Raw genomic sequence first — 13924 nt, forward strand, 5'->3', positions numbered from 1 at the left:
TGTGTCTCCATGGTTCACTCTACTGTGTCTCCATGGTTCACTCTACTGTGTCTCCATGCTTCACTCTATTGTGTCTCCATGGTTCACTCTACTGTGTCTCCATGGTCCACTCTACTGTGTCTCCATGGTTCACTCTACTGTGTCTCCATGGTTCACTCTATTGTGTCTCCATGGTTCACTCTACTGTGTCTCCATGCTTCACTCTACTGTATCTCCATGGTTCACTCTACTGTGTCTCCGTGGTTCACTCTACTATGTCTCTGTGGTTCACTCTACTGCATCTCCATGGTTCACTCTACTGAGTCTCCATGGTTTACCAAGTTCTGGATGTCTTTCCATTCATTCAGCTGATAATTTCTTTTGACAACATTTTGTTACTTGTAAAGTAAAACATTTATACTTTTTTAAATATATTTCTTCCTAAGCTGGAAGATAGCTAAGAAAGTGAGCAACTGCACACAAGTCTAGAATGCTGAGTTTGATCTAGATGTCTACCCATGTAAAGGAGGGAGAAGAGAACTGATTCAACATAGTTGTCTTCTCATCTCCACATGGACACCTACTCACATACACGTGTCATGTATAGGCACATAGTAATAAATAAAATTTAAAAATTATTCCTAAGAACTTTGTACTTTTCTGATGCCATCTTTTATGCTATTCAATTACTTGAATTGTTTTTTTGTTCTTTTTTTGTCATTTCCAATTGATAATTGCTCATAGGTAGAAGTAAGACATATAATGAATTTTTGACACATTGGGCTAGTGTTCTACAATTTCATGGTTATATTAGTTCTAGTAAGTTTTTAGTGGTTTTCTCTATATATAGAAGACCATGTTACCTGCAGAGATGGTTATATGTCTTTTTATATTTGAATGCCTGTTGTCTCTCTTTCTTGCTTTGTTACTCTGGCTAGACCCTTGACTAGATGCTCAACAAAATGCTGTGTTAGCATATGTGTCACTATCAAGAAAACACTATCCACTATCAAGTAGAGTGGTTACTGAAGGTTTTTCATAGATTCTTTTTGTAGGATTGAAAAAGTTTCCTATATTCCCAGATTATAGTTATTCTTTCTTACACAAAAGTGTTGGGTTTTGTCAAATACTTTTTCTCCTTCTACTTGAGAAAATCAGGTTTTGTTTTTGACTACTCAATGTGTATTATAGTGATTGGTTTCAGGTACAAACTAACCCTACATTCATGAGATAACTCCTATTTGATTGTGTATAAATTCATTTTATTGACAGTTTTATTGAGACAGAAAGAAGTGTATGTGCAAGTCCACATGTATGGGTGTGTGTATGTATACACAGGTATGGTATATGTGGATATGTGTGTAGAGGTCACAGGTCAGCTTAGGTGTCTTTTACAATTGCTTTTCTACCTTACTTTTTGTAGACAGAGTCCCTCACTGAACTTGGAGCTCACTGATTAGCTAGAATAGCTGCCCAGTGAGCTCCAGGCATCCACATGTCTGTGCTTCTTCAAGACTTCTACAGGTACCTCCAAGCACCTAGCTTTTACATGGGTCTGGGGATTCACATGTAGGTCCTTAGGGTTGATCTTATGTTCCAGGCTCTTTCCAGAAGATCTCAAACCATTAATCTAACCTCGTAATTAGGGTATTGGGGATAGGTGGGAAAGAAGCAAACTGAAAGCATTTTACATAGCAAAGCTTCTCCTCAGCTCTGTATTTATTTTGTAGTTATCACATTAAGACTTCAGAGTCAGGCAGTGGTCGTGCATGCCTTTAATCCCAGCACTTGGGAGGCAGAAGCAGGAGGATTTCTGAGTTTGAGGCCAGCCTGGTCTACAGAGTGAGTTCCAGGACAGCCAGAGCTACAGAGAAACCCTGTCTCGAAAAACAAAAATAAAAACAAAACAAAACAAAAAAAGACTTCTTAAAGAAATTATAGTCATAAGAAATATTCCCAGTCTTATAAAAAAGCATCCATGGAAAACCTACAGCAACCACTATACTTAATGATGAACACCTGAATGCTTTCCCTGTATTGACATAGAAACACCTCACATGTCATTTCAGTCCAACATTTGAGTAAGGGTTCTAGCTAGGGTTCTAGCATTATATTGGAGTCCTAGGCTGTGTTAAGGCATGTTCTCTCTTACTTGAAAGAGTAAAACATTTTTGTATTAGTGTATCTTTCAACATTTAAGAGAATTTACAACTAAAGCAATCTAGGCCTCCATTTGCTTTCTGGAAGTTTTCAAATTACTGTTTCAAGTTCTATATTTGTTTGGAGGTTTATCCAGGTTTGCTGCTTTTCCTTAAGCCAGTTTCAACATTAGAAAGCCAACAATCCAATGGGAATGTGGACAAGCAACAGGAGACATGTAGCAACAAACGAAGACATGCAGGTGGCAAACAACATCATAAAGAAAAGATCAACGTCGCAATCCAGTAGGCAAATGCATATTTAAATCACCCTGATACAGCACTGTGTATACAGAAGACTGCTAACAAAAAAAAGTTTAAGTGACACATTTGAACAAGAATGTGGAGGAACTAGATCACTTGTTCATCATTTATAGACACACAAAAAATGATACAAATGCTTAGGCAAACTGTGTGGAACTTTTTTGAAAAAGTAAATCATACAGTTAACATATCACTTAAAAATAGCATTTGTGGGACTGGCGAGATAGCTCAGCAGGTAAGAGCACTGACTGCTCTTCTGAAGGTCCTGAGTTCTAATCCCAGCAACCACATGGTGGCTCACAACCACCCGTAATGAGATCTGACGCCCTCTTCTGGTGTGTCTGAAGACAGCTACCGTGCATTATGCTGGAGTGAGCTCGGCTGGAGCAAGCAGAGGTCCTGAGTTCAATTCCCAGAAGCCACATGATGGCTCACGGCCATCTGTACAACTACAGTGTACTCATACACATAAAATAAATAAATAAATCTTTTTAAAAAATAGCATTTGTGAGCATTTCCACAGAAAATGAATAATTATGCTCATACAACCAAATTACATAGTGAAAACCTGTCTCAAAAAGCAAATAAAACAGAACTGTTCACAGATGTTCATAGTAACTTTATTTTCAAAAATTGCAAACTGAAAACAACCCAGATAATCTGCAATTGGTGAATGGCTAAGCTGTTATACCAACAGCACAGAATATTCCTACGCAGTAAACAGTAAGCTATGACAGACACAGCCTGAGTGAGTCTGCAGAGATTTAGGTTGAGAAGGAAAAAAAAAGCCAACCCTCAAAAAATTAATAGTGTGATTTCATATATATTAGCGTTGTTTTAAATTACTTTTAGTTGGCACAGAGTGGGGTATTTCATTATGTCTGTAAGTCCATATTATACATTGCTGTTGATTCTACCCCACAGCAATTCTTGTCCTCCCCACACTCTTGGGGGTTCTTGAAGTGGCACAATTACAGAAGTGGGAAATAGGCTAATGGCTGACAGAGGTTAAGGAGCACGTGGATAGGCTGTAGTAGAGAATTATGTAAATCTGCAAAAGGGAAACATGATAGATTCTGCAGTAGAAAGTCTCTTGTTTGCCTGGATCAAAGCTAATACTATAATTATATCAGACTGTAGTTTTGAAAGCTGTAATCATTAGGGAAACTAAGAAACAGGTACTCTTCATATAATTTACTAAATCAGATGCAAATTTATCACCTTAAAAGCCATAAGTTGTCTTAGTTATTTTTGTTGCTGTGATAAGATACCAAGACAACTTATAGAAGTAATGTTTATTGGGGCTCACAGTATCAGAGGGTGAGTCCATCACTATCATGGCACGGAGCATGGCAGCCAGCGGGCATGGTGCTGGAAGAGCTGAGAGCTTCCATCCTTATTAACAAGTAGGAGGCAGAAGGACTGCTAACTGACACCTCAAAGTCTAGCCATAGCCCACATTCTCCAACAAGGCAACACCTCCTAACCTTTCCAAACAATTCTTGAAAGCATTCAAACATATGAGCCTATGGTGGCTACTCTCATTCAAACTACCACAGAATGTTTTAAAGCCTCCATGTCTTTAACAACTGAAGAGGTCCAAAAATAAAAGGATGATCCCTACATCTGGCATCACAGCTTACCAACAAAATCAATGCACAAATAGTTCAGTGTCACACAGTTAATGTCACAAGTAATTCTAAAGAGCTGGGAAGAGGAAGCTACAGCATATAGAGTGTATGTTTCTTCAACTAAGCTGTTTTCAAGTTTCATATAAAGCCCTCTGCTGAGGGCAATGATTTAAAACTCTAAGATTACTATAGGACTGTACTCTACTTTCAAGTGGCATTACAACTTCAAAGGACTCATCCAGTTATTAGGTGAGTGGGTGAAGAGAATGTTATCAAGATTATAACTGAGATGGGTAAGGCTTAAGGTCCTTCACTCACAGTTCTCCAATGTGTTTTTATAATTCTAGCTAAGCGTAACTGCAAACTACAAGTTCAAAGAAAGATTTTGTTGTTTTTTTATGTTCTTGAATTCTTTAGAATTCAGCTGTCATAAATTCACTTTTTAAACTTTAAAAATAAAAATTAAGGAGCATAATAACAAAATTTAAAGCTAAAAGGCATAAATGTTTGATATAGTATTGTATAAAAAACCCTTTTTTAAAAAAATGTAGTACTGTTAAAGTAACAGCAATCTAAATGCATTACATACCATTTCTATTTCCTGATCTTTGGCAACCAGCTGTCGATTAAGAAGTTCTTTGCTTGAGTCAAGTTTAATGCAGAGTTCCCTTGTGGAAGACAAATCTGCGAGTGCAGACACCTTTTCAAATTGAACCTTCTGAAGCTCCTCCTCCATCTTCACAAGAGACTTGTGTAAAGTTGCAATCTGGGATTTGTAAGAGCGCTCTGCGTTTAGGTGCTGCAAGGACAAGATGAGTGTTTACACAGATAGAGAGAGTTTAGCCGGAAGAGCATCCACATGGACAACACAACAGGCAACTCTCTCATCCCTGGGATAGCAGACCTCAGGTGACACAGGTGCTGATGAGGTGCACATCGTGTTCCAAGGGAGACAAACTAGGGCTTCAGCTTCCATTAAATAAATCCTATGAGTAGTTTTTAAAATGCAATTAGGAAAAAACTGTTTCCTATTAAAATACCTGTAGGTTCAATGCCAGGGAAACATACACAGTTTGGTCTGTAGTTGTATCTGTATTTCACATTTTGTATGGTCTACCATGCCTATTTTTTTGCTGTTGCCAAAAAAAAAAAAATCAAAGATGGTAGCCACTGCCTCACTCAGAGAAGAACTCTTTTTCAATTTTTGACTGACAGGTTTATATCAGTCATACTATCATAAAATGAGGACAGATAATTTTCTTTCTTTCTTTTTTTTTCGAGAGGGGGAAGGAGGAAGGGGAGAGAGAGGGAGGGGATAACTTTCTAACACCAATACTTTCAAGAGAAAATGCTTCTGAGCAAGTACAAATTAAGCACAATCAATTATGGGGAAAAGCATATTTTTAAAACCATAATATGAGATTCAAGTTACATAAATGCTTTCAAATGTTCAAAATCATTCCACTTTCCACACCTTTTTCTCCAAGCACGCTGCTTACGTAAGTGCACCACATTTGTTTGCTACAACATCAAGACAACAGACCTGGGAGGCAATGACTGTGTGCTTTAACAAGTGCTTTTTCACGAATAAGATACTAAAAGTTGTTCCTGGCACATGTTCTTTAGCCATAATTCAATGTCCCATCCACTTTCTTGAGCTCCCTTCTTTCTGTAACCATTCAGACTCACTCTTTACATCATCTCTCTAGCTGCCCATCTGTCCACTCACCCATCAGATCTTTACAGAAGACTTTATATGCCTAGAGACAAATTCAGTGAGAAACAAAATTGCCTCTGTTCTCACAAACTTCTACTACTGAAGGTGTCCAGTATCAATCAAATATGCTACTGATGGATATATTAAGGATGGATATATATAATATGTCCTTAAATACATTAAGGACATATTTCTGGAAAAAGTAGGCAACAAAGAATTGACCTCTGCTGAAGAACTCAGAAAGTCAGGAATGGCTTCCCCAAGTAAACGACTGAACAATGAGCAGACAAATAGCAGGAACAGGCATTTCAAGCTGAAAAAATACAAAGCGCCCCAGCTCTGTTGGGTGCAAGAATAACACGCTCCGAGAACTGGAAAAAGGCTGGTGTGAGTGGAGCTTAGTGGTCACAGGAAAGTAATAGGAGATGCAGAGAGTCAGGCAGGTTTTAGTAAGCTGTGCTCTCAATAGTGAGGTGAGGGGATCAGGCTTCCTTGTGTTTTGGAAGTTCACTCTGGAGTTGTGACTCTACTAAGATGATTGGCTAAGCTAAGGAAAAAACTCTCAAGATAAAACTGAGCAACAAAAGATTTTGTTTTGATAAAGGGTCTTACTATCTAGCCCAGGCTGTCTTGGAACTCACTATGTAGATCAGACATAGACCATGCTGGCCTTGAAATCAAAGAGTGCCTTCTGCCTCTGCTTCCCTGCAACAAAAAATTTTTACTAATTTCACATCTGAGCTTACAAAGAGGAAAGAAATTCTCATTTACCCAAAGGGAGCAGAGCAAGAGAGCACTTAGGTTTTGCAGCTCAGGAATACAGCACCTTGCCTAGCAAACATGAAAAGCTGGGTTTAACTAAAACACACACACACACACACACACTGTCAAAGACCAGCTTTGACATCACAAGGTAAACTGAGGCAGGCAGCAAGGAGGTATGGTGTTGGTGACTGGGGTTGTGCTGATAGCAGCTAGTTGACCTCCCATCCCCTGCTGACAGTGGTGGCCAGTTTACAGGGTCAGCATTACTGGTAGAACAAAACTTAATTATCAGGGGCTACAAGAATGCCTAGAGAGAAACTGTGAACTCTTTTAACTCTTAAGTGTACAAACATATAGACAAACGTATATACATTTGATGGGTGGAACATAGCCCCAACAGCCACACTTTATTTTTCTCTCAGCCTTTTTATACCTTCTGACAAAAGTTCTTCATAAAATTACACATAGATAAAATGTTACACAGAAGAGGAGTTACAGAAGGACGTTGATAGGAAGTTCAAAGCAGTGCTTCATTCTGTAAGCTCATTATAAGTTCAAAGCAACCGTTTCACATAGCCTTGCACTATCATAGTGTACACCTGTGGCCTCATCCTTGGGTCTGACTTAAAATGAATGTTATTTCCTTGATCACAAATCTGTCCCAAACCTATTTCTCTTTTTTAGTGTAATTTATGAAATCTCATTGTATTCCTTATTATGCAGCCTTTATTTACTATTCTAAGAGGAGTGGGTACATTCTATTCTTGATTCTAACTGTATTACATCTCTAGCAGAACAACTAAAACTATCTCTTTAAACTTTCTCCCTAAAATTATTTGAGTTAAATCAGGAATTCTATTTTTTTTTTAAGAGCAATCAGTGCTCTCTCTTTTTTTTTTTTAAGATTTATTTATTTTATGTATGTGAATACCTTGTAGCTGTCTTCAGACACACCAGAAGAGGGCATCAGATCCCATTAGAGATGGCTGTGAGCCACCATGGGAATTGAACTCAGGACCTCTAAAAGAGGAGTCAGTGCTCTCTGAGCCATCTCCCCAGTCTCAAATCAGGAATTCTATAAAGTCGTTACTTCATGTAAATAGCATTAATTCATAAATGGTCATTTTCATGTTATCTGAAGAAAATTTGCCCAATAGGGTAGTCTGATGCCCAGGAATCAGTAGGCTATATAATAGTGACAGGAAAGGCATATTAACATCAAGAAACAATCCCGGGACAATGTCTCTGGGGCCATGCCTCTCCAGAGTGCACCCATCACAAGCATTCAAATCATGGGACATCTCCAGGAAACTTACTTGCTTGTTTTAGCCTTTCCTAGATGGCTCTGTCAACACATGCGCATACATGTGTGCACACACATGCACACGCACACACACACACACACACACACTCAATCACATAAATAAAAAGAACCATGACTTCTATATTACCTAGGATTCTTGAATAATGTGCTAAAAATGAAAGAGGAGGGGAGTCTATTTAGCCCTACAGAAACCCCTCAAAGCTGGTCTGGACCTGATCTCTGGACAGGAAAACAATTTCTTCTGTGATAACCATCAACTTTAATTCTAACTTAGTTTGGGGATGCTACTGTACTCATCTCTACCTCTAAATGTTAACATGAGGTTTGGGCCCTGTCGGTAATAACCTAGAGTCACTATACAAAAGCAAACCCACAGCACCACACAAGATTCCATGCAGTGGAGAATTCTGTCTGTGAACACAGAAGTCAAAATCCACCTCAAAGTGGGGTCAGAGCAATATAACAAGACCTCATTTTCAGAAAAAAAAAATCCACATTACTGAGCAAAATATGCTGGAAAGTACAAAGACATTAAGGAAGGAATCTGAAAAGAAAAAAGTAACACATGGAAAAATAGGCACATTTGAAAAATAATTGAATAGCACTTCTAGAAAGAAACATAGTGTCTGTAGTGAAAACCATAATAAAGACACCAAGAACAGAGGAAAAGGAACAGGTGATGTAGAAATGGGCACAGGACACAGATGAGCACACACTATGACAGAACCAATAGAGAAGAGAAATGAGTCAAGATAAAGCAAGGGTTGAGGGTACAGGAGGGTAACTTGAAAGCTGTAATGTTCAAGAAGTAATATCTGAAACAGTTCCAGAACTAATAAAATGTATGAGTACTCTGAATCAAACAGTAAGAAAAACACAAAATACCAAAGCCAGAGGAAACAAACCCTTCACATGGCAGTAGAACTTAAGCAATGAGAAAGACAAGACCGTAATAGGAATGGTGACAGAGGCAGACACTCAAGGAGAGACACTGGAATGAAAACAGACCTACCAACAAGGACAAGGGCCACTGTCTCAAAGATTTGTTTCTATTTTTATTTGTGTGTACATGTGTGTATGTGTAAACTGGGCATGCAGATACCCATGGAAACCAGAAGAAGTTATCAAATCCCCTGTAGATAGTATACAGGCAGTTGTGAGCTGTAGATATGGGTAGGGCAGCTGAGCTCAGGTCCTCTGCAAAGGCAGCATGCATTCTTAACCACTGAGTCATTTTTCCAATCCCTATCAGGTCATTTTTTTTTTTTTTTTTGAGACAGGGTTTCTCTGCATAGCCCTGGCTGTCCTGCAACTCACTCTGTAGAGCAGGCTGGTCTCGAACTCAGAAATCCGCCTCTGCCTCCCAAGTGCTGGGATTAAAGGCATGAGCCACCACCGCCTGGCTATCAGGTCATTTTTAAAGTTATAAAGGGAAATATTCTCAGTCTATAATTCAATGTTCAGCTAAACTAATTCTCAAGGCTACGGGTATATTAGTCATTTTCAAAGAGATGGAAAAAATTAACATACTGGTTTCTGCAGGAAAGAAGGTCAGAAAAGGAAACTGAGTAAGGAAGAAACAAAACATAAGAAGCCAGTGAACAAAGGCTTTATATGCTCTAGGTACATAAAGCCAGTGCTGACCACAAGAACAATGATTATGTACTAATGCATAGAAGACCGTGAAACTAAAATAGTGCATGGTAAGGTCGTGAATGTGGGGGAGGTGTGACAGGGAAAGCACAAGTGTGTGCTAGTGAGCAGGGTATGGTGCTCAGTAGTCAAATATTGTTAGGGAGTTGGTGATGTCAACAATTATTTTAACATCTAAAATCAAAGATGTACAATGTGTAACTTCATATCTATAAGCAGTAGAAGCCAGAAATGTATAAGAAAAATAAATATGTAGGATGGAAAAACAGAAAGAAAGAAAATGATCATGATAAATAGAAAGGATAAATCAAATGACATTGAAGCTACATGTACCTGCAACATGACAACTTATTAGTGAACAGAAAGGTATGACACATTTTAAAATCAGTTAAACTGGATTGGTGACCGGAGCTTCAGGTACTTAAGAGGCACAAAGGTCCAAAGTTCATGCCTTGTCTGCATAACTTCACAACTCTCTCAGAAAGTGAGAGGACTAGGAAATGAACCAGTGGGGTTGGGTTTGTCTAGGCTCAATCATTGGCAACACACAGAAAAGGAAATTCAAGGCTATGTAGCAAGTTCAAGGCAAGCATGTGCACATCAAAACTGTCTCAGAAAATAAAGCTAACAAATAAATGAAAATATAACATGACAGATGTAAAACTTTCATAAAAAAAAAAGTATCCACAACCAGAATGAGCATCAATCATTGTAAGCAGATATAACACTGCAGAGAAGGCAGTACCAGAAGACAATGAACAGAACATACAGGGCCTACTCTGGCTGTGTCTATGTTGTACAGATACTAGCTTTCAGTGTACACTTGACCCAGTGTGCCATCTTACAAAGCAACAGCTACTCCATTTCAATACCAAGAAGGAGTAACTACCCTCCCTCTCTCTTGTGCATTCCTTAGTCACTTTCCATGTTACTTTTTTTTTTTTTTTTAAAGATGAGATCTCACTGATCCTGGAGCTCACCAATTCATCTAAATTGATTGACCAATGAGCTCCAAGGATCATGCCAATGAATAATGACACTAAAAATATATCAAATTCTATCAGAAAGACCAGACTCCTAAGGGAAAATATCCAGAGCCTTTATAATCTGTGGAATAGTATCAAGTGACCCACACATTTGCACTTTCAATTCCAGAATCTTAGAGAAAAGGCAAGGGAGAAAAACTATCAATCAAAGTGAATGGAACCTTACCTGAGACCTTAGAAGAAGCCCTCCAAGAGCTAACACTAGCAGGTCCTCTGCCTAGTCAGTACCGTCTCATGAGTCTTGTCCAGGAAAACTGTCATAGCAAAGGACTCCTTCCCTGTCCCTGGCCTGTCCCTGAATCCTGTCTTGAACTCCCGTCTCTATTTCTGACCTGCATGAGATCCTGCCCTGAGCGGCTCTGCCCCTGTGGGCTCACAAGGGGTCTTATTTGGTTACAGAAAAGCTCTTCTTGTGCCAGTGTCAGGTCTCTACCTCCATCTTAGGACAGCCTTTCTAAACACTAAAGTGTTTTAAACTCTTTTTGGACATTCTATAACCCATGTGCATAAATATGCACAGAATAATTACTTATAGTAAATAAGAAAGGTATAAAAGAACCTGTGGTTGCCAAAAGCTAGCTATAAGGCAAAATTGGTATTTCTGGGCAAACAGAAACCAATAAAACCAATTTAGGTTGTGAATGTTTTGTTATTCAATTAATTGTGACATTGTATAAAGACACAAATGTGCTCATCTGTTTTTACCACATAACACACTCATGACACACAAAAATAGCAATGATACAAAAACAGAATCCAAAGAAGAAAAGACAGGGAAAATATCCAGACCCTTCATAATCCGTGGAATAATATAATATCAAGTGACCCGCACATTTATATTGTTAATTTCAGATCTTAAAGAAAAGGCAAGGGAGAAAAACTACTTGAGTAAATAACGGCAAAAGATATTCTCAATTTGATGAAACCAAGCAAGTGTGATTTATCAAATAAAACAATTATAAAGATATACTGTGTAATTAAATTAAGTCAATGAAATTGACAAATTACTAAATGGCACAAAGTATTAAAATGAATACAAGAGAAATTGAATAGGCCTGTAACAAAGAGTCTGACTAGTAATTTAAAAACTTTCCAGAAAGAACGGGTTCAGATGGCTTTAGATTTCAATTCTACCAAGCCTTTAAAAAATTGGCAGCAAATATATACAAACTTTTACAAAGACTAGAAGCAAAAGGAACATTTCCAAGTTATTATATGAAGTTGGTGTCATGTGGATCCTACAATTACCACTTGGATCCTATAACAAAGATATAGGTTGTTATAAAGAAAAACTTCAACAAAAATTACTAGAAAACCAAATCTAGCACCAAAAAAAGAGAATAATAATAATTATACATAATGAGCAAGTAGGAGTTATCTTAGGGGTGCAAAATTATACTTAATACCATGTATAAAATTTAACCCAACATGGATCAAATATATGAAAGAAAGTGGAGTGGCTGGTTGTGATAGCTAATGGGCACACTGCTTTTGTTTAGGGTGATAAAGATGTTCAAAAGTGCTCATAACACCCAATATTCCAAAGGCCAGTGAATATACTTTAAATAGGAGAAGTGTATGACAGGAATAATTCTCAATAAAAGGTATTAGAAAAAGCAGTAACTTGAAAATGTATAAGCCTGCTGGGTGGTGGTGGCGCACGCCTATAATCCCAGCACTTGGGAGGCAGAGGCAGGTGGATTTCTGAGTTTGAGGCCAGCCTGGTCTACAAAGTTGAGTTCCAGGACAGCCTGTCTCGGAAAAAACCCAAAAAAAAGAAAGAAAGAAAGAAAGAAAGAAAGAAAGAAAGAAAGAAAGAAAGAAAGAAAGGAAGGAAGAAAGAAAGGAGAGAGAGAGAGAGAGAGAGAGAGAGAGAGAGAGAGAGAGAGAGAAAATGTGTAAGCCTGGTGTGGTAGTACATGCTTACAATCTAGGAGACATAAGCAGACACATCATGAGTTCAAGATCAGCCTGAGTTATACACTGACATTCTATCTCAAAGGGGGAAAAAGGACAGTAATACACTGTAGCTGAAGATACCACATACTTTGGTCACATGAAGAAAACAAACTGGAGCTGACCTGGGAGCAATCATTACTGGAAGGTACTGTGAAGGCTGCTGGGGTTGGGGGAGAGTCATCGACAGGCTTACCCAGGATTAATACTTAATAATAGTATTGACCCTGTGAGCTAAAACAACTGGTGTGGCAAGATACATCATGAATCCATAGTGGTATGAATGTTTTGAGGATAGCCACCTGTTTCTTATCAGATTTAAGGTCTACCCCATGTGAGGAAACTTATGCCTTGTACTAACAATATGGACAAGAACCTACAGCTAGGGAGGCCACAGGTCCTAGGAGTGAGCCTGCTATAATTTTGGTCCTCATCAAAACAATAAGTGTCTTTGTCTTTGGTAGGAGTTAAAGAAGAAACTTCACTTGATCAAAGTGCAGAGAGTAAGTGTCAGGAATGCTCAGCCACAGACGGGATGCATAGATCACTCCCTCAGAGGGGAGGGGATGATAGAGATACACTCATCCACTTACATATAGTTTTAGGATAACTTTTGTCTTTAAATTGACATCATATTTGTGGAATATAATACATTCACACAGCATACAATGATCAAACCAGGGTATCGACAGTTGTATCTCCTTGGTTATCACTTGCTGGTATCAAACAGCAGCCATTCACTGCTGTACTAACCTAGAATACTGAGCATATTATAAGCATTTCCCCTCCCCTGAGTGCATTTTGGTAACAATTACCCACCTTTCTCTATTCTTCCTTTCTCCTATCTTTCTCACCCTCTATATAAGTTTAAATGAAAATATAGGAACATATCTTCCAGGTCATAGGACACTAAAGAATTACTTAAAGAAAACATAAGATCATAAGTCATGTGGGAAAAGATTCATAATGATTCTAAGTGCACCTGCATTTAACATCTATTTATCTTGCAAATAAATGAAAAGACAAATTAACAGTTAAATCTTTAAAAGGGTTGTGATCAAGAATATTATAGATAACTCCTGCCACTTAATATGGAAAATATACAGCTGGGTGGTGTTGGCAATGCCTTTAATCCCAGCACTTGAGGGGCAAAGGCAGGCAGATCTCTGTGAGTTTGAGGTCACCCTGGTCTACAGAGTGAGTTCCATGACAGCCAAGGCTACATTAAAACAAACAAACAAAACCCTGTCTTTAAAAACCAACCAAACAAACAATTGAGTAGAAAGAAATGTATACAAATTTAAGAAAAAAGTCATTCTAAGGGCTAGAGAGACTGCACAAAAGCTGAGAGCTCTTCCTGCTCTTGCAGAGGACCAGGGTTTGGATCCTAG

At 38.4% G+C, this 13924-nt stretch overlaps 1 protein-coding gene across 1 annotated transcript in view; it reads right to left on the bottom strand.

Moving 5' to 3' along the window:
• Tsga10 (testis specific 10) overlaps positions 1–13924 on the bottom strand; it is a 108861-nt gene that overhangs the window by 12421 nt on the left and 82516 nt on the right. The window contains exon 15 of the mRNA XM_031368970.1: positions 4662–4871. Within this exon, the coding sequence (XP_031224830.1) occupies positions 4662–4871 (210 nt within the window). The remainder of the gene's footprint in view (positions 1–4661; positions 4872–13924) is intronic.

This window comes from Mastomys coucha, unplaced genomic scaffold (genome assembly GCF_008632895.1).
Source record: "Mastomys coucha isolate ucsf_1 unplaced genomic scaffold, UCSF_Mcou_1 pScaffold14, whole genome shotgun sequence".
In the NCBI taxonomy this organism is placed as follows: Eukaryota; Metazoa; Chordata; class Mammalia; order Rodentia; family Muridae; genus Mastomys; species Mastomys coucha.